The sequence below is a fragment of the Callionymus lyra genome, chromosome 18 (genome assembly GCF_982586985.1).
Source record: "Callionymus lyra chromosome 18, fCalLyr1.hap1.1, whole genome shotgun sequence".
Classification (NCBI taxonomy): Eukaryota; Metazoa; Chordata; class Actinopteri; order Syngnathiformes; family Callionymidae; genus Callionymus; species Callionymus lyra.
Genome location: NC_141835.1, coordinates 17,950,126 through 17,970,467, shown reverse-complemented (window position 1 = coordinate 17,970,467; position 20,342 = coordinate 17,950,126). Strand labels below are relative to the sequence as shown.

Sequence of the window (20,342 nt, the reverse complement as noted above, 5' to 3'; positions counted from 1 at the left end):
GTCTTGACATATATCTAAGTGACTTTGCTGTAGTCATGTAATCACGTGCAAGGACAAAAGAAAATTAGAACATCCCCTATCTGCCAGTCAGTGAGAGAGAATAATGGCAACTATGAATATCATAGGCAAAATTAGGTAATCAAGTTTGTCATGGACAATAAAGACACCACTAGGGAATAAACAAAGGTGTGGAGAAGTCAACCAGTAGACAGGGTTGATATAGGACAAGAGGCTGCTTAATGGAACGTCTGCTAGGCCAGCTATAAGTAAATATTGTTTTTTGAATTGCGTCTTTTTAAAGTGATACCTTTCTGCAAATAACTTCAGAATTATGGAAAAAGATTGAAAACTAAAGAAAAGGGAAACAGGTGAGTGCGCTTGATGGAGTCTACTGACTCCTTTAAGAAACATCTTAAGACGTTTTTGTTTGTTCAGGCTTTTCCTTGATTTTCTGGAACTCCTGTTGTGTTATCAGTTTTATCTTGATCTTTAAAATATATACTTTATTGAATATTGTTTTGATTGTTTAAGTGTTTTGTGACCCTGGTCTGGAAAAGCACTATACAAATAAAAATTACTTACTTACCTACTTACTGTGGCTCAGCAGGAAATGATGATGTAATATAAAATGCCTCACTTGCAAGGTTTGGAAATAAGTGATACATGATGAAATGCTATCGAAGATGATGCAAAAAGGATTTGTGGGTAACGGACAGAATCAAAGGGGATCAGGATTAATAAAAGAGGACTACACGGTTTGGATCCAACAGCTGGAACGAAATTATCTGGAAACCATTTCTTCATTTTTTAAGATTGTAGAGTAACATTTTTTTAAATACATAGTCCAACAACACACACTACAATATAGTGCAAATAGAATATTCCACACTATTATGTTAACACTTGAGTAGTACTGCAAGGCACTGCAACCTTTCCTGTCACACAGTGATTGTTACAAAAATATATTTTATGAAGCATACTTAATATAATTGTTGGATGTTCAGTCGCTAATCAACTGTTTACATCCACCTCCACAGCAGTATGGGCACTTGCTGCAAGGTTGGAAGCATGTTTTTCTCTCCGTCCTCTGCCTACGTCGTGGAGAAAGTCTTGGGGATTGGCAGCTTTGGAGAAGTGACACAATGCAAAAACCTCCTCACGGTCGAAACAGTCGCGGTAAAGCAGACACGGGACAGCAGTTACATTGAGCAAGCGATGGAAGAAGCCGAGATCCTGAGGACTCTGAAGGAGTGGAATTCTGACAAGTACAACATTGTCCGGTGGAACGACGCCTTTAGTTGGGACGGATGCTACTGTCTGGAGTTTGAGAAACTGGACGTCAATCTGATGGAATACATGAAGAAGAATAATGGCGCTCTGAAGTTGCAGGAGATCCGTCCAATACTGCAACAGGTCTGTGTGAACAAATATATTTTTCTTTAACATGGTTCTTTTTAAATGCGCTGGTTTAGCTTTTTAATAAATATAACTAGTTTAGATCAGAACAGATCAAAATTGTTTTCATTACACTCACCATCCAAATAACATGGCAAAAATACAAGCACTGTTTTTACTCTTGGTACTCCGGTTTCCTCCCACAGTCCAAAAGCATACAGAGGTTGATTGGGAACTTAGGGAAATGTCCATTTTTGTGTGTGAATGGTTGCGTGTCTCTGTGTGCCTGCCGACTGGTTTCCTGTCCAGGGTGTCCTCCAACTCTCGCCAAAAGAAACTTGGATCGGCTCCAGACCTCGCAATCCCAAAAAGGGATTTAGCGGCATAGAAAATGAACTAATGTTTGTGCCTCATTGTTACATATTTAATGGATAAATAATTTCCTGTTTCTAATCATAGTTGGCTACAGCGCTCAAGTTTCTGCAGAGCTTGAAGATTGTCCATGGAGATCTGAAACCTGAAAACATAATGTTGGTGGATGGGCTGCGAAAGCCGCCAAGAGTCAAAGTGATCGACTTTGGTTTAGCGATGCCGATCGCAGAGGTTTTTTTGGGACAAATAATTCAAACCCTCTCGTACAGGTGTGTATTTGAATGTCTTAATGAAAACAAAGGTATCAACTGACTCTTGTGGTCCAAACCTTGTGTAGAGCTCCAGAGATTTTATTGGGGGCTCAGTTCAACGAGATCATTGATGTCTGGTCCCTTGGATGTATCGCAGTGGAGATGCTCATAGGTGAGAGGCTGTTTCCAGCTCAAGAGGAGTTTGAAATGGTAAGTACATGGTTTTCATTTATTTCTAATTAACTCATAAATACATCACATGTAAACAACCCAAAAACAAATGTGTTTGTGGTATCCCTTGTTTTATCTCTGGGTCAAGGTGAACGACCTCCACCACTGCATATGTTTTTATGGAATCCAGGGAGGGTCATTCGCCTTGACAACACAAGGGATACCACAAACCCATTATTTTGCGGGTTTCTGGGTAACCTTGACCCAGAGATAACACAGAATTTTTGAGAAAAAAAACCCATCAAATTTTACTTAAATTAGTTTGGGTGCATTTGATTTGAACACCTGACAAAATAATCGAATAACTCATGATGGTACTAGGATGTGTACATTCATATCTAACATAATGTCTTGTTATTTTTAGATGAGGCGCATATCACACACTTTGGAGATCCCTCCCAATTGTATGCTCACGTCTTCGCTTTGGGCTGAAGAATATTTTGAACGGGACGAAACAAGAAGGTGGAGGTCCAAGGTAATGTCATTTATATAATTGCATTCATGCAGATTTAGAAGGCTGGCACTGTGACGTAAAATACACCATTGAGAAACTTTAAAGGTATAACTAGCTACAGTGTTCAGGGAGGTAAAAAGAGAGATTATTAAGAGCTGCTAAATATTAAATATTTTACATTTTTTATGATATAAAGTATCTCACTAGGGTTCTATAAGGTCAAAATGGCAGATTGGAGAGTTAATAATAAATTTAGAGGCATGAAAAGTTTTGAATCTCTGGGTCCATTATCAACTTGAGAGTTTGAACATTGGTTATTTATTATTATTATCATCAGATACATGATTTGGGGATGTTATACTGTCACATAATGTTGTGTGTGTTTTCATATAATGAGTTCATGTTTTGGTAAATACTCTTCAGATACCACCTGAAACTAATAATAGTCACGTGATCAATAGTCTTCACGATCTCCTTGTGGTACGTCAAAACGTTTTGTGATTGTTTATCGATTGTAAAACTCGCTCAAGTTTCTCTTTCGCCTGCCGTGCTCAGATAGTGCCGTTCGATCAGACCACAGGAAACGAGATCGATGCCGAGCTCAACGACCGCGTGAGGTTCGTGGAGCTCGTCGGAAAGATGCTCAAAATAGATCCGGACAAGAGGATAACGGCCAGCCAAATTTTCCAAGATCCTTTTTTGACAATGAGCCACCTTCAATGGACGTTTGGTGACACCTCACAGTAGGTGTCTACTTTATTGACTATGATAATGTTGTGCAAAACAATAATCAGAGGTTGGGTTTCTTTCAGTTTTAAAAAATGCTTGAGCTTCATGGAGCCCCAAGACTCCAGCCCAGCTAATCCAGAACCCCCCTGTGCACCCACAGCGGTACCACCAAGCGGGGTCAACATTACAGACCCAGGCCTGTCAGACAGTGTGGATAAGGGTCTGAACCGGCCTGGTCCTGACAGCTGCGAACCTTGTCCTCGCAAGAAAAAACGAAAATGGCAACAGCAGGTAAATACTGTACTTAAATGTAGTTAGTATATATAGTTGGGAAAATTATTTTGGTAGTTATATTTCAATTTATGATAGAACATGTTTTTGATGACTTTTACTTAAAGTGATTGTTCACCCATGTATTTTCAGAGTAATCTGTTCCTTTTTAGAGTTATAGAAAAAAAAATGTATGTCTATTTTAATGTAAGGTAAGGTAAAACTTTGGTGCTCCTCTGTAACGTCCATCTTGTATTAAATCCTTGACATCAGGAATTGTTCAGGAAAAAATTAAATAAATCGTTATGTTTTAGGTTTGTTTGAGGCTACAAGTTTATCATTATTAAAACAAATTGCAAGTGTCAATGCGTATGTGCAAGATGTTCCCGGCTAGCCTAGCTGCTTCCATGAAAACAGGTTTAAAATATAAACTTATTTAAGTTTTAGGGGGAAAATTCCTCATGTCGAGGCTTTAATTCAAGATGGACATTACAGACGAGCACCACAGAGGTATGTTCTGAAGACTTTTTGAGTGAAGATGAAAACAATTGAGCATTACATTGAATCGACTTACATTTTTGCCTATAACTCTAAAACGGACGCTTTACTGTGAAAATAACCTCAACCGTTGGTCAACATGAGGGCTAGTAGAAAATGAGCGAAATCTAAATTTTGGGTGAACTACCAATTTAGTAATATACCCCTAAAAAAGAGTGACGATTGGTTAATGTTCCAAAATCAAACAAAATCATGTTGATTCGTCATGCTGTCTAAAACCTCTATACTTCGGCAAGAGGTCTCTCAGGAACTCCAAAGCAAAAATGCGAAATACCAAGAGCCTGGACCAGGTGAAATGTGGAACGATTCTGACGCTTGATTCAGAGCCTGCCTCCAAGCAACAACTGTGCTGCCAAGAATGACATGAAAGGTAGTCTGGCAGAAGATGTGTGTAAATGTGTTTACTGTACTAGGTTCACTGATCATCCTTCAATGAAAATACTTTCAGGATCATGGCTCAAGAAGAACTTTCATCCGGAGGCAACGTACCATTAAAAAGGGCAAAGATTGCAACAAATGTTCCGTTGATTGTTGAAGTAACGTTGAAAAAAGCATGTTGAGCAAGTGGTTTAGTCAACTTACTGGAATAACTAGTATAAAGCTGGAAGGGGTTATCAAAATATTCATTCTTCGCTGTAAATACTGTTTAATTGAATAATCGTTTTATGGTTAGTTACATTTTTTTTTTCATGGTGAAGATAAAGACTTTTTTGTTCAGCTGTTTTATCCATACCATTTGTATTGTCATGAAGTTGTAAGTCAAATGTCACATTTTCCTTCATGTCATATAATTTCATTGTACAAAAGATTTATTAGATTAGTGGGGAAGATATCTCTTCAATATGTCAGTCAGAAAACCAAGAAGCGCAAAGAGTCAAACTAACGAGAGTATATGCAAAAATCTTTAATACATAAAAACCACAACTGGGAAAATCCAAAAGGGGCTTCACAATATGACAATAACAATTCTTACTTGCTTTTACTTATTCTTACTAAATTGTTACTTTGCAAATATTAATATTGTTTTAATAATAATAATAATTATAAGTGATGAAAAATGCTTTAAGTTAGGTTAGGTAGAACTTTATTGATTGAAATTGTTTTTTTTCCAATTAGCCACAGCAATACAGCAATTATTCTTAAAAAATAAATAAAAATAAAATAAGAACAAGATCAAAAATAAATAAAGAGAAAGAAGATGATACAATCTGAGTCTAAAGATAAAGAACATAGATCAAAGAAAAATAACAAAGACAAAGGATACAAACATTAACATAGATCTTTAAAGTATCACGATGTGGAACGGAGAAACCCAGGCGCAGAGGTAAATTGCATAGAATTGGTTTTATTCCGTGGGGAAGGCAGAGGCGTAGTCCAACAGTCAAGTAATCGGCAACAAAAGGCAATAGCAAGGGTAAGGCAAACTCAGCGTCAAGGGGCAGAAACAGGTCGAATAACACGACAGGCAGGAATGAGTCTTGGTTGGGACAAAGGTAAGAGACAGGGTAGGAATACTTAGCGGCAGGATACAGGAACTAGAAAATGGTGAAGACAAGACAAGGACGTGACAGAGAGTGGAGGCTTAAGAACACAGGGGAGCAATCAGCAGCGGCTGGGAACAATCACTACTCGGACAAGGGGGGAGTAAGACTAGCACAGACACAGAAGGGAGCGGATTTCACAATAAAACCGGAAACACAAGGAGGAACATGTAGACTCATGACATAAAAATTGTGATTATAGTTCTAAAGCATTATGATTAATGATAAATGTTTATAACTTTGTATACAGTGCTAAATTGTCAAAACTAATTTACTCCCAAGTGTCCCCTTGTTTTGGTAAGTGAAATTTGATGAAAACGCTCCTGCAGACCTGCTCCAGCTTCAGCAGAATACACACTTCTGACAATTCTCACACACAATGTCTTCATTTTTTAATTATTTAAATAAATTCAACAGAAAACAACACTGACTTCGGTACAAAACTCTTACATTGATCATTTACTGTAAATATCCTATAATACTGCGTAATATTCACTGTAAAAGTGAATTTAAATAACTTTTACCAGTCATAATAAAGGGTGAATTTCAATGCAAATGTTTAACATCCATAAAGTGTCAAAAGCCATTTGTTCTCTGTTAATGTTCCTTTTTGTTTGTGTTTATTCAACAGCATTAGGAAAATAATTGTAATCATAATGAACTTCTTCACCTTCAGCTGCTCAGTGGCAGAGTTTGTGACACTTTACGAAATCCATCTGCTCAGTGCACGTCTTGTAACTTGAGGAGAATAGAGACATTTAAAATCAACATTAGAATGAACAGGATATACATTTATGGGATGTTTTACTATGAGGAGTGGTCGAAGCTGCACTCGAGGTGACTCATCGTTAGAAAGGGATCTTGAAGAATTTGGGCGGGGGTTATTCGATGCCCCGGGTCGATCTCAAGCATCTTCTCAATCAGCTCCACAAATCTCATCCTGTCCTTAAGTTCTGCCCACATTTCATCTCCTGATTGGTGACATCGGGGAACCTTCTTGTGCGGTAAAAATAAAGTGTTAAAAAGGGAGGGTGGATGGATAGTCTGATGGATGGATGATGGTCAAGTGACAGACGAGTGATGTTAAGTATAGTCTATGATTTTTCCTGAATAAATAGATGTAGATGTTTGTATGTATTACAAAATATCTCTCACCAGCAGAAGGTCGTAGAGATTGTTGATGACATGCTCTTCGATCCTGGCGATGGCAGGCAACTGCGCCGCAGAAAATGTTTGTTAGGGAAATTGTACCACAACGTATCTTACCGTCAAACAAAGTGTTAATTATAAAATCATTACACTTTGTTGGGTGTGTATGGACCTCATCCAGGAGCGCTGGTTTAGTATGTGTGATATCCGGTTCATCTAAGGACACAAGATATTGAATGAAAAGTTACAAATATTCATAAATTCAGAACAGTTGGAAAAAAATATATATATTGTCTCTATTTATAAAATCAGTCTTGCTAAGTTAAGCAAAAGCATATATTAATCAACAACAAGCATTTGTTAGTTTTCTTTGTTTCATTTTGTATTCCTCAACTGATTTCAATGTTTCTAATGGAGAACCATCACCAGCATCTTCTGCAACTTCCCCCGATGAATTGAATTATACAACAGCCTTGCACAATAAGACCAGGGAAGACTGAGTCTAGAGTCTAGTCTATTGCCAGACTAAGGCTGGGACTATAGAGAAAAAAAAGTGATAAAGATAGCAATAGCATCATATTGAAGTGGATTTCTGCTCTTTTGATTCATCTCTGTGGAACGTTAAGGTGAGTCAAAATTTGTGTTATTTGTATCATTAAAGGAACACCTACAAAATTAAGTTGCGTTATGTTTAAAAACCACTGTGATTCAAAGGCTGGGTGAGACAGAGAAGCCCACCCAAGACTGAGAAAATGGACCAACAAGACCATGACCATGAACAAGTGGTTTAGAGACCAGCCTTGAGTCCAAGACCTGCCTGGGAAACAGTATTATACATCATGGTCTATTCTACTCTTCTACTCACCATATCTTGTTCATCAGAAGCAGGAAACAGTTGCTGTCCTAAAAACATTTCCACTGCAATACATCCAAGGGACCAAATGTCGATGGTCTCATCGAATGCTGACCCCAGCAGGACCTCCGGAGCCCTGACCAGAAATAGTTGAATTAACATATGAGATCATATATTTGGCCGCTCATTGCTAAACCGATACCTGTACCACAGGGTCTGGATCTTTTTTCCCGCGTGCACCTCAGATACTGGAACAGCTGATCCAAAATCTATCACTTTGACTCTTGGTGGCTTATGGAGCTCATACACCATCATGACGTTCTCTGGTTTCAGGTCTGCATGGACAATCTTTTGACTCTGAAGAAACTGGAGCGCTGTGGCCAACTGTGGGAAAGTAAACGATCATTGGCATCCATCTCTCAGCTTTTTTTTTTCCATTTGTATGATTAGAAGTTAGACGTTTTTTTTTATAACCAAACCTGTTGCAGGATCGGCCGAATCTCCTGCAACTTCAGGGTTCCAGACCTACTCCGCTGAAGATATTCAAGAAGATTAATATCAAGCTTCTCAAACTCCAGACAATAACATCCCTCCCAGACAAAGGCCTCATTCCACTGAACAATGTTGTATTGGCCTGAGTTGCTCTGTTGCAAAGTCTTAAGGATCTTGACCTCTTTCTCTGCCCTTTCATTGTAGATGCTTTTCTTAGTTCGTTTTACCGCAACTCTTTTAAACGTGCCCAAGTTTAAACATTGAGTGACTTCTCCAAATGTTCCACTGCCGAGGACCTTCTCCACCAAGTAGGCTGTGGAGGCGGAGAAGATCATGCGCCCAAACTTTTTACGCGGGCTCATGCTACTTCAGGATGTCGAAATCCTTATAAGGATTAGGAAGTTTATAGAAAGATAAGGTGGGAACACAACCATTAAAAGCAACTGACAATCAGAAATTGACCCATGATGATTCAGGAATCATTCAGCCATTTTGCTTCAGTTCATTTTACAGATAATAGCAAAGGATATCTTTGTAAAAAAGTCTTAAATAAAAAAATATTGACTTTGATGCTTTTGATCTTGTCATATCAAACTAGAACCTTGACTTTAATTCATTTATTATTGTTTTCAATAACAATGTCACAAGGGGGCTGAACACCCTCTCAGAACCCTTCATAATTTGACTTCAATGGCTGTAATTCAGGGTGAACTCGTCTTAAAAGTATCCTCAAGGGGCAGAGAAGGTGCAGGTTTTGGATCCAACCAGCAAACACATGACATGTTGTTGAACCAATCAGGTGTCTGAAGACTGGAATCGGAGGTTTTAATCTTCAGTGTCCCCCACATGACAGGGCACTATTTAGGAAAGAATTTGGGAAGGTATTCACTTAATGAGCTAAATTTTATTATTATTTTTGAAAAACCTTACTTTTTAATTTTTGAAAAACCTTAGAATACAAGTTTAAATACAGAACAAATGTAACCTAAGAAAGCATTATCAATCAATCCACACAAAACTCCAACAACTTATAAAAAAATTAAAAAAAATTGAACTACTAGAAATAAATCTTGAAAATAACTATAAAAAGGAAAACACAGCTAAAGCGTCCACAATAAAGCAAAAAATGTTTTTCCTCATACATTTGCAGCTTTCAATGATCACTTTTAGCTCGAGTCTCCTTTAAAATGCTCCCTCGAAGTAAACTTTCTTCTCTACATTATATTAAATGAATGACATTTTAATCACATGACCTTGTTAATAATGTTCTGTTCTGTGGGTTGAACGTAGTGAAGATTGTAAACAAACACATCTGGGTTCAGTCTGACGGAATTCATCTTCATAATCATACGAACCATAAGAACACAGTTTTCCTGAGACTGTTAAAAATGTTTGTTTCAGTTAAAACCTCCGATGTCAGTTACATGAAAGCATAAATCATTCGATAAACATTGTTTTTTCCGTGTTTATTTGAGACAATAATCAACATATATATACGTTTGAACACTTACAATTAACTTCAAATACATTAAATAGAAAGTTAGCGCTGATGAATCGAAGGAAAGACATGCATTAAAAGAGTGATACAATGCTCCACATGCGGATGAAATGATGATGACTGTGGAGCATGGCGTGTATTACGAGTTCATAAAACTAGCTATAAACAGCAAATATCATACCAGTCTTCATTATTAAGTGCCATAATGTTGGAGATATTTTTACTGTTGAAATTTCTTCTTTTACTGTTTAATAAATGCAGCGTTTCTTTCAAGCAAGAATATTTAACACTTGAAATTTCAACATGTAAATATATAGTTCAACTTAGTTAGTTAGTGCAATGTGTGGCCATGAATGATGAGACGAGAACCAACACTTCTTAAAGCCTCATTTTATAGTTAACATAAATAATATCATACAAAAAAAGCTTTCATTCATAAGAAATTTCAAATTTACCATCAAGACGTCTTGTCAAGCCTAATGTCATTATGCTGCAGACAGGATTCACTCCTGAGTCTCAAGTTGTTTATTTGTTTATTTTCTCTTTTTTTCGTGTTTTTTTTTTACAATACTTGTTGTTTCATAGTTGTTGTTCTTCGACTACAGGGTGAAATTCCCTTTGATATGACTTTCTCGATGAAAGTGATGCTTGTTAAATAAACTCCTAAAGTCAAGTTGTAAACGTTGAAAATAGCAGGAAAGGACTTAAAGGAAAACAGAGACTGTAATTGCGTTTTTTAGTCTAACGCATGGTTTTCTTCATGCCCCGGCCCATCAGACAGGCGAACAGCGTCAGCACCATCTTCGGCTTCACCTCCACCAGATCGTCGGGCAGAGCATAAACACGAGCCCCGATCTTACGAGACAATGAGATGGCGTACCTGGAAACGAACATCAGGGTTAAAAGGATAGAAGTATATAACACACTTTTTGAAAGAGTCTGGTTTTTACTTTGCGTTGTTGAGCTTGTCTGCGTCCTTCAGTTTTCCTCTGTCCCCTCGGACCACCATGTCCCACCTCACAGTATTGGGAACGATGGCGTCAATCAGGTCGATCACCGGCAGGCTGGTGCTTATCAGTTTATCCTGCGGCAAACACATGGAACCATATGAGTTATTGGCTTTGTATCACACCTGCGAACGTTGTGCACACCTTAAAGGAGCTGATTTGTGTGTCTTTGTGCGCATGGCTGAGGGTTGTGTTCACCCATGCGAGGATGATTTGATCCCCAACCTTCTCACCATCACCGAGGTCTGACAGAACCATGATGGTGTACCTGAAGAACAAGTGAAAATGACCTGTTAAAGCGGCCAACAGGTGTGAGTTCTCCTCACGTACCTCCTCATTAGCTGCCAGAGGAGAGCCAGAGTGTGCAGGCGACTCCCCTCGTTCAGGTTCTCTCCTCCGACGCCCACCAGAGAGAAGTGAGCGACATCTCGACCCAGCTCCACGGCATAGTTGCAGTTCTCCAACTACAAAATGAACGATTATACTCCGTACCGTTTGAAGGTGTTGTGGGGTCCGTACCTTCTTCATGTTGCTGCCCAGGACAGGGTAAGGAGGGTTGTTCACTCTCTTCCAGTTGACAATGACCTTGACCTTCTCATAGAGCTGAAAAATCACCAAACCGTCACAAAGGTCCCTGTGAAAGGTCAACGAACACATTAATCCATCCAGCATTACTTCTCTCTACCAAGGAGGTTATGTCTTTATCCTTGACCTGCCTGTAAATCTGTCTGCTACCAATATAACTTTAAAAGTTCTGTATTAAATTAGAGCATTTTTAATAGGATCAAATAATTTAATCTTGTTGGTGTTCTATACCTTCATCTGGATTAAGGAAGGATGATGAAATGTATCGTTGTTGATACAACGTTGTTGTTAAAATACTGCCAATCTTACTTCACTCGTCTTTATGAGAGTTAAGTTCACAGTAAGGGAATGCGATGAATTTGTAGTACATTTATTTTCTTCTGGGAAATATTTTTTTGCTTTTTGTCTCTCAAAATGAACAGCGAAAATGTATTTGTAACTTCTAGTTTAGGGTATGGGATTACACAGTTATTTAAGCAGCAATACTTTACATTTGTGGACTATTTAGAGTTTTGTTCCATATTTTCTGTGATTGTTGGCCTAAATGTGAACATCCATGATTCTAGCGATTGGATTAACGATTATCTTCTATGGGACTTTGTCTGGAGTACTGAGACACTTTTTAAACCTACCAAAAGATTAACACTTAAACTGACACACAGAAAGCCTTTATTTTGTTTTGTAATCAAATGTACATTTTGTATTTTGAAATGACATTACAGTTTCTGACAACCAAGGTTTTCTAGAGCTCAGATATGGACAAGAGGCCCTCTAACTTCATTTATGCGATCCTTAAGAGGTCAGAGAAGAACGTGTAAAAAAAAAAGGTTTATGCCAGCTAACAATTTTATTTTGTAATTATTATTGTTTTAACTGAAGCTCTTTACTTCAGACTTTTGTAATTTTTGTGAATATTTCTTCCCCCTAAAAAAGTTGTAGTGAATATTTATCTATCTTTCTATTTAAAATAAATTGTTATGTTATGTTGTATTTGTCATCACTTGAATTTTGTTCCTTTGTTTGCACTCTATTCTTGTTTTTATGAAAGTAGCTGTACATTTTGTTGTCTGTTGTGAACAGGAAACTGAAGGAGATCTACAGAAGTATCCATCCATAAATCCATAAATCCATAAATCCATAAATCCATCCATCCATCAATCCATCCATCCATCCATCCATCCATCCATCCATCCATCCATCCATCCATCCATCCATCCATCCATCCATCCATCCATCCATCCATCCATCCATAAATCCATCCATCCATAAATCCATCCATCCATCCATCCATCCATCCATCCATCCATCCATCCATCCATCCATCCATCCATCCATCCATCCATCCATCCATCCATCCATCCATCCATCCATCCATCCATCCATCCATCCATCCATCCATCTGTCCGTCCATCCATCCATCCATCCATCCATCCATCCATCCATCCATACACTATCCATTATATTTTCATTCTTTCATTCTATAATGCCACCACAAAAACCTATGTTGTGGAAATAAAAGTTTCTGAATTCTGAATTAATTGGATCCATTTTTCTTATTTAATTGCTTTGTTTTTCACACATATTTTACCTCTTTGCTCCTCTCTTTTTTGGCTTGATGACCCCTCATAACAGTCACAATATATTATGTGGCCCCTCAGAATGTTGAATTGCTAAAGCTGATGACTTACCAGTAGAGGTGATTGACGTATGGATTGACACCCAGAGAGTTAATCCAGTTGCGAAATGTTTTCTCCTCCCTTGTTTCACCTGCAACAAGCACAGTTCTGAGTGTTGTCCGGGTGAGGTAAGTAAGTAAGTAAGTAATTGTTATTTATACAGCGCTTTTCCAGACCAGGTTCACAAAGCGCTTAAACAAACAAAACAATATTCAATTAAGTATATACTTTAAAGGGCAAGATAAAACTGATAACACAACAGGAGTCCCAGAAAATCAAGGAAAAGCCTGAACAAATAAAAACGTCTTAAGATGTTTCTTGAAGGAGTCAGTAGACTCCATCAAACACAGAGGGAGAGGAAGATCGTTCCAAAGCTTGGGAGCAACAGCCTGGAAGAATTTCTCTCCTCTAGTCCTGAACTGGTGCGAGGAACCATCAGTAGATTCTGATCCACAGACCTCAGAGCCCGAGCTGGGGTGTAAGGCTGGATCAGATCAGTGATGTAAGGAGGAGCCTGACCATGAATAGATCTGAGAGTAAGAACCAGAATTTTAAAGTTGATCCTGAAAGAAACTGGAAGCCAGTGAAGAGTTTTAAGGATCGGAGAAATGTGAGTTCTCCTACTAGAGCGGGTTAGAATTCTCAATGCAGAGTTTTGTATCAACTGTAGGCGAGACAGCTCCTTCTTGTTAAGACATGAAAACAAACTGTTGCAATAGTCCAGGCGAGAAGAAACAAACGCATGGATTACAAGCTCCAGATCATGTTGTGACAACATTTTCCTAAGTTTAAATTTATATTTTAAATTAGATTTTTATCAGTTTCTATGGGTCTGTTCTTCCCCACCTACCTTCGATGTGTGTTTCTACGTCGTATCCATTTTCGGATCTCTGCAGTCCCGGGTGCATGTTGAACAGGTTTGCAACGAACGCCATGTTGAGTTTGCTGTTTCCAGACGTCACATCCGTGGGCGACACAAACTGCCTGCAGTCCAGTCGGGCCGCTTGTCGCAGCATCATCTCGGCCCTCCGCTCCAGATTTGGATCCTTCATTTTTGCCAATTACAAGCGTGAGAATTCATCCCCAAAAAATTAAGTAATTATATAAAGAATTTACATTCAAGCCACTCATGTCGATTTTGACGGACATGCTGAAGTCATCGCCTTTGGGAGCGATCTGGTCCATCAGGTAGAAATACGCTTGCGAGTCCTGCGACAGACGGAGACAGTTAAGAGTCAATGTCCATGTCGATGAACCTTTTGGCTTCACTCTTCAGCTGACCTTGATGTCATCACTAAAGTTACGAATGGTGCTTGTCCCTGCATTTTGGAGGTGGAAGTTGACCCAGCGCAGCAGCAGCTCCTCTGGGCTGAGACTCATGAGATGGTCCAGACTTTCCCCTTCATTCAGAAGAGCTATCAGGACTGTACCAACAAACAAAAAAGTGAGTACATCTCAACACTACATCTCATTATTATTTGTTTGCGTGTGAGCTCACCTTCGTTCCTGCTGATCTCTATGTCAGCAAAGAGTCCGACTTTTATAATCTGCCAGAAGAGTCCCAAAACCAAATGCGGTTTTCCCGCCATCAAGTTGTGAACGTCAATGCTAACCACCGTGCAGCCGATGGCCGAGGCTGAATTAAGGGCAAGTACAAGATTTTCCTAAAACAAAATGAAAAGAAAATTAAAGAATTTGTGTGGAATCTTCAAAATATGTACGTTAAAAAAATGCATCTTTTAACAAAATCTGTTCTTAAAAGACGCCCACAACGAAAATTTCACTCATTTTCTACTTTCCTTTCTTTCTTTCTTAAAAACGTTAAAATACCTCCATACTGCCTTGTCTGTAATGTCCCTCTTGTAATCATATCCAGACAAGAGAAACTGTTTGGAAAAAGATTGAACAAATTATATTTTTAGCTTGTTTGTAGCAGAAGCTAAAAGGCTAACATGCTACACAGACAGGAAACACTTGGTTGTCATATGGACATGCATTTCTGCCTATAACTCTGAAAAGGAACGGGTTACTCTGAGTATAAAATGAGTGAAGTTTGAATTATGGGTGAACTACCACTTTAAGACACTTGATTAGATTAGACTTAGATAACATCCCATAATAAAAAGCAAACCTGTTGTCAGTCAATTCAGAAAAAGCAAGAGTTTTATTCGATTTTCCTCAGCTGACCAATAACAAGACATTACATTGCTGGAGTATCAACTTATTTATCTATAATAGTCTTGTCTGCTCGACATTTTTTAAAGATGCAGAAACTTTCTTAAGGTGACACCGAGCTACAGATCCTCGTCATAAATCTTTGACCTGTGTACTGACAAATGAATGAATGATGAACACAAGCGAAGCGTTAATAGATTAAACATTATAATAGTTAATGTTTCATCAAAGAAGACTTTGATGAGAGATAAACCCGTCCGTATCGTCCTAGGATCACGTTGTGTAATACACATTCATATTACATGTTACCATCTTAAATAAAAGGTGTTTTTTAAGATAACAATACAGGTTTGTGGTAGGTTTAAAAAGTTTAATAGGACTTGAGATATACAATGAGCTAATTCATTAATAGATATACACTTGCATTTTAATGGCAGACAGTATAACTTGAGGGATTCAAATATTAAAATAACTTTTCATTCCATCAAAACTTTTTTTTAGAATTTTACATTATGCATACAAAGTCCATTCGATGGCAGTTAAGATCACACGTGAAGACATGTCAAGATCATCTTTATTTTATTCAAGATACATTGTAACAAATCATCGATGCAACTACATTTGGCTCTTTAGTTTTAAAGGAAAAACATATTTAGAAAATATGTGTTCAACAGCAGTTGCAGCTGATACTGGCAACTAATACTGTAATGTAACCACACAAAACCGTCTCTAAATATAACTGTAAAACAACTCTTTTTTTCAAGGACTTAACTTAGAATTGACTTTGATTTATTTCCGTTAATGTGTGAGAAATTGTTTAATCATGAGGACTTGCAAATAGTTAGTGCCGTATCTTCAAGTTTATTTTTACGTACTTAAGATCACACGTATGCACATATGATTAGCATTTTTGACTCGCATTTAAATGCACTTAAAATATTTTATACAAGTTGAATACTTGGAATTTGATTTCTTACTTTAAATTTATGTTATAAATTGTTTTATGCGCTTGTCTCTGAGCCATGATTTTAAAGGTGTGTCTCAAACACTTGGTTACTCAAATGCAAACATAGTTATTGTTCAGGCTGAGCAGTAATGTTTGGATCCCTTTAAGCAAACTCTTCTACTCTTCAATTATTCTCTTAATTTTATCGAATATTGTGATCAAAGATTGTATATAAACAGTATGTGAGAAGAATAATAAATACGTTGTGTTCCAAAACCGTGGCATGTCATCCATAACGGAATGTCGCTACATTCCCACTGAATTTCACAATCTAAAATACACAAACTAACCGTCTTTTTGAAGGTGGTGAGATTCTTGGTGTTGATGACTCGCTCGTCGATCGTGTCAGGTTGGGACAAGTTGATCATTTTACTGGAAACAACAGAAGTGTTGACAGTTATTACATTTTTCTCCGTGGAATTTATTACCAAACAGGTTTTTATTTACTGATTTTCTATTCATTTTCCCAACATTTTTTATCTTTTTATTTGAATGAATACGTGTGAGTTGATTTGTATAACTCTTTTATTTTAATCTTTTTAATTTTTTAAAGTTTGGTGCCTTTGATTGTTTGTGTGAGTGTGTGGTTGAGCCTCGTGCTCCATTACATGTGTGAGTCTGTATGTTTGACTTCGTTCTCTAAGGTGTTTTTTAAGAGCTGAAATACGCCTGTATAAGTATCTATAAAATAAGATCAGGCAAGTGCTTGTAAAACTTTTACTACCAAGATAGATGCCTGTTCTGTCACCTGATTGTGTTTCGAAGGTTGTAAGAATGTCACGGTGAATACATGTAGGTGACAAACGAGCTTTTACAATAGAATACGTAAGTTAAAAAAGTGTGTGTTACCAGAGCAGGATGCCGTCTTTGACAGAAGTAAACAGGCTGTTATCTTCAGGGTTCATGGGCAGGAGATGATGACAGTCTGGATCTTTTGCCAGAGCCTTGTTAATCCAGTTGACAAATGCCACCTTTTCCTCATCTAAGGAAAGAGTAACTTTGTCTTAAACTTCCATGATTACATAAGATAACGGTGTAAAACCAGATCAAAGGATGATTGATGATCCTGAAGTGTCACACACCGGAGTAAGAGTGCTGGGTTCCCACACTGGAGATTTCAGAGAGTCCTCCAAAGGAACGAATTCCATCCCTCCGTGTTATGCTTTTTCGGAAAGTCTCGCTGTAGTTCTTGCTCTTCAGCTCTTGATAGATCTGAGCACAGTCAGGATCCGTCAGTTGACCTACAGTAAGGATTTTTTTAACTTCTAAGAACTCACCAAAACAAACTCCTCAAAGCTGATTTTCTCGTCTTTGTTGGTGTCTCCAGCGATGAAGGTCTCGATGATCTCTCGCACTTTATACCCCGGCAGGGAAAAACGTGCTTCTCTGAACAATTCCTGAAGCTCAAAGTCGCTCACAAAGCCGCTGTTGTCGATGTCTTGGACACAAAATACACAAAGCGAGTTCATTTTCAATAGGGGTTTGCATCATGGACCGTGGGAATGCAAACCAATATATACAACCACCACCTCTTCCATAAACTGTGTTTATGCTTTAATTAAGGACAATTCACAAACGTCGTAAAGTGTTGCAATCGCACAATTGAAAAACGGTTTGGTTATTTTTAAGGTTTGAAACATACATTTTTATAATTAGGAAAATGCTTAACAATATCTGTGTTTCATACCAAGTAAAGTCATTTCACCAGCAGTGACGTTCAACAGTAACTAAACAGAAAGAGTTAATAATAAATGTGGTGTATTTCTGTATATTTATACATAAAAATACATTAACTTTCTTTGATATTTTAACTTTGCTGTGGTAAAACTAGTCATGCCACTATTTGGGACAACCTTCTGAATCCTACTCTTATGATATAAAACATCAGTTAATGATTAATCGTCACTATAACATTTGTGATAAACACAATTGTCAGCACAAGTACTTGTTTAAGATAAGAAAAAGAAAAGGTATTATTTAGTTCCACAAATATATTAAGACTTCCAATAAAAGTTAAAGTGGATTTCGTCTGGAGAAATTAAATTCAAAGACAAAGATAATCAAAGTCAAACTTCCTACTACGAAAAGTTTGGTAAATATACATTTTGATCAGCGTGAGATTGTTCAAATATTTTGGCCACCATTGAGTTAACAACCCTGAAGTACACTAAAGCATATCACTGCTCCAAACTTTGAGAAAAAGGCTCCATTTAAGATGGTATAAGGGCCCTGAAAGATGGTCCCCTCTGTGCTAAAGTGTCTTTTGAGTAATTGTTCGTTGAATCTCGGTCTCTTCAATTATAGTTACTGTACAAAAAACAAATTATACAATTAAGCAACGGGAGTACAAAGTACACATACTCTCCACACAATCAATATAGTCTTACATAATATCATATTTTATGAGCGGCAGTAAAGAGTGGCGTAAAATTCCCATCAATGGCTCGGATATGGTCAGACACTAACCGATTTTGTCAAAAGCTTCTTTCAGGTCTTCCAGGTCGTCCCTGGAGATCTGCGTGATCCTGCTGTCCATGGTAGCTGTACGGTCCTGCGGTAGTTCAGGTGGAATAAGTCATGATAGCAAACATTGTCAAAGTGGTGTGGTGATGTCACAAAGCTTTGTTCGGATAAAGATTCTCAACACACTGAGCTTGAAGTGACAAAATCATTACCTTGTCTGGTGTCCTCACTGGGGTTACGCAGATCCTCTCTTGGCCGCTTCTTTTTCCAGCGCTGTCAGACAAGGATCAGGAGGAATACTGGAAAGGCTGGCTGCCCCTCCGAGGTGGAGTCACTTAATAGTTGGACTTTTGACCGTGTAAACCCTGAGACAGGCGTTGCAGGTTAACTTTTAACACCTCGGCTGTGTCAGCGCTTTGTTACATTATTGCCTGTAGTCGGCGAGTGTGATGTTTTAAGTCCATTAACACATCGTAAGACAAGAATAGACAACAACCCTTTCTGGGTTATCACAGATAAAAGTCAGGAAATAAATAAACACTATTTGTGGTAAAAAGGCACTATATAAATAGAGATTATTATTATTATTATTATTATTATTATTATTATTAATAAATTAAAGGCCCTAAAATGATATCTTTCAAACCAGGCCTTCCTAGTAGTGATGGTCTGATGAAGCTTCATGAAGCAGTGTCCTGTTGTTTCGAGGTCAGTAGGTGGCGCCATCAGTTTAAAAATGATGTTTTAGTAGAACAGTTGCACAAAACAAAGGAAAATAGTGCAGAGACCGCCATCTAGTGGACTCTGAAAATAATGACACTGCTTCATGAAGCTTCGTCAGACCATCACTACGAGTGCAAAAAATGTAGGTTGGTGTAGAATATAACAACACAAAAACATACAGTCATGATTTTAAGTGATCTTAGACTTTCAATTCAATTTAGACTTTGATGCAGATGTTATTAAGATATAAAATACAAAAAACGGATCTTCTGTAATCCTTTGAAACACATCGTGTGATCTACTTAGAAAAAACTATTTACAACTTAAAAAAGGTATTTTTTAGGGGGTAGTTTAAAATGAGTTGGATTAGGAAAACGGAAATATGTTTTTTGAATCCATTTCATATCTATTTTGCTCTTTTAAAAACTTGTTTCTTTATTTTAGTTAGTTATATTTAAAACATGAGGTAAATGTCAATGTTAACCAACAATAGATGCCTCAAAGACACACAATGGTCTGTAACCTGAGGCTTCACACTTAGTCTAAAACAATATATGTGAGGCACAGTATTATAAATATAAATAAATAAAACAGTTTCAGTTCTACTTAAATGCTAGAATCATTGAAAAGGGACAATTTCATTTACAACATCATCTGAAAAACTGATCCTGAAGCTGCTTTCAACATTTATTAAACCCGCAAAATTATAGTTTAAACAAAAACAGTTGTGGAAATGCCATCATACCTTGTCATCGTGCTTCCGTATCTGCAATTTTGACCAGAATCCACAGGTTTTACAGCGTCCATGCCTCAGTCTCTTGTTCAGGTGTTTTCCTGCAGCGACATCTGATCAGGGAACTGGTTTCAGCCAATGACTCACTTGAGCTTCTCTAGTTTCTCCCCCACGATCACTG

General features: G+C 37.7%; 3 protein-coding genes across 8 annotated transcripts; 1 reads left to right on the top strand and 2 right to left on the bottom strand.

The window, feature by feature from the left end:
- Positions 1-219: 219 nt before the first annotated feature.
- LOC148060816 (homeodomain-interacting protein kinase 1-like) lies at positions 220-6,096 on the top strand. 3 transcript variants are annotated; one of them, XM_087780277.1, is made up of 10 exons: positions 220-368; positions 1,038-1,413; positions 1,855-2,036; positions 2,105-2,228; positions 2,614-2,724; positions 3,127-3,183; positions 3,259-3,446; positions 3,516-3,723; positions 4,497-4,630; positions 4,709-6,096. In XM_087780277.1, exons 2-9 carry the CDS (start codon positions 1,042-1,044, stop codon positions 4,620-4,622), a joined length of 1,368 nt encoding a protein of 455 aa, XP_087636403.1. In that variant the 5' UTR covers positions 220-368; positions 1,038-1,041; the 3' UTR covers positions 4,623-4,630; positions 4,709-6,096. The 3 variants fall into 3 exon arrangements, with proteins under 3 accessions (XP_087636403.1, XP_087636405.1, XP_087636404.1); XM_087780279.1 differs by lacking the exon at positions 3,127-3,183 and having other exon boundaries at positions 3,277-3,446; XM_087780278.1 differs by lacking the exon at positions 3,127-3,183.
- An 82-nt stretch (positions 6,097-6,178) lies between these two features.
- Positions 6,179-8,766, bottom strand: LOC148060815 (homeodomain-interacting protein kinase 3-like). Of its 4 annotated transcripts, none has more exons than XM_087780283.1 (8): positions 8,744-8,766; positions 8,283-8,336; positions 8,006-8,187; positions 7,816-7,939; positions 7,101-7,166; positions 6,957-7,016; positions 6,610-6,797; positions 6,179-6,539 (listed from the first exon to the last, which is right to left on the bottom strand). In XM_087780283.1, exons 1-8 carry the CDS (start codon positions 8,759-8,761, stop codon positions 6,482-6,484), a joined length of 750 nt encoding a protein of 249 aa, XP_087636409.1. In that variant the 5' UTR covers positions 8,762-8,766; the 3' UTR covers positions 6,179-6,481. The 4 variants fall into 4 exon arrangements, with proteins under 4 accessions (XP_087636409.1, XP_087636408.1, XP_087636406.1 ...); XM_087780282.1 differs by having other exon boundaries at positions 8,475-8,765; XM_087780280.1 differs by having other exon boundaries at positions 8,283-8,765.
- Positions 8,767-10,309: 1,543 nt separating this feature from the next.
- Positions 10,310-20,280, bottom strand: pls1 (plastin 1 (I isoform)). The gene is made up of 17 exons (XM_087780099.1): positions 20,174-20,280; positions 18,918-19,070; positions 18,709-18,793; positions 17,520-17,680; positions 17,325-17,454; positions 17,092-17,224; positions 16,533-16,614; positions 14,560-14,725; positions 14,343-14,485; positions 14,178-14,270; positions 13,912-14,107; positions 13,074-13,152; positions 11,320-11,434; positions 11,131-11,264; positions 10,945-11,068; positions 10,744-10,877; positions 10,310-10,673 (listed from the first exon to the last, which is right to left on the bottom strand). The coding sequence occupies exons 3-17, from the start codon at positions 18,776-18,778 to the stop codon at positions 10,535-10,537; spliced, it is 1,899 nt and encodes a 632-aa protein (XP_087636225.1). The 5' UTR covers positions 18,779-18,793; positions 18,918-19,070; positions 20,174-20,280; the 3' UTR covers positions 10,310-10,534.
- Positions 20,281-20,342: the final 62 nt, after the last annotated feature.

Bases quoted from the DNA above. Each gene is read 5' to 3' on its own strand.
- LOC148060816 (XM_087780277.1), top strand. From the start codon at position 1,042: ATGGGCACTTGCTGCAAGGTTGGAAGCATGTTTTTCTCTCCGTCCTCT. The intron at 2,229-2,613 runs GTAAGTACATGG...TGTTATTTTTAG, and splicing joins CTCAAGAGGAGTTTGAAATG to ATGAGGCGCATATCACACAC. The intron at 3,184-3,258 runs GTACGTCAAAAC...TGCCGTGCTCAG, and splicing joins GTCTTCACGATCTCCTTGTG to ATAGTGCCGTTCGATCAGAC.
- LOC148060815 (XM_087780280.1), bottom strand. From the start codon at position 8,657: ATGAGCCCGCGTAAAAAGTTTGGGCGCATGATCTTCTCCGCCTCCACA. The intron at 7,940-8,005 runs GTATCGGTTTAG...ATTTCTGGTCAG, and splicing joins ATCCAGACCCTGTGGTACAG to GGCTCCGGAGGTCCTGCTGG. The intron at 6,540-6,609 runs GTAAAACATCCC...ATTCTCCTCAAG, and splicing joins AGCTTCGACCACTCCTCATA to TTACAAGACGTGCACTGAGC.
- pls1 (XM_087780099.1), bottom strand. From the start codon at position 18,778: ATGGACAGCAGGATCACGCAGATCTCCAGGGACGACCTGGAAGACCTG. The intron at 16,615-17,091 runs GTAACACACACT...TGTTGTTTCCAG, and splicing joins AAAGACGGCATCCTGCTCTG to TAAAATGATCAACTTGTCCC. The intron at 10,674-10,743 runs GTAAAAACCAGA...GTTCGTTTCCAG, and splicing joins GACAAGCTCAACAACGCAAA to GTACGCCATCTCATTGTCTC.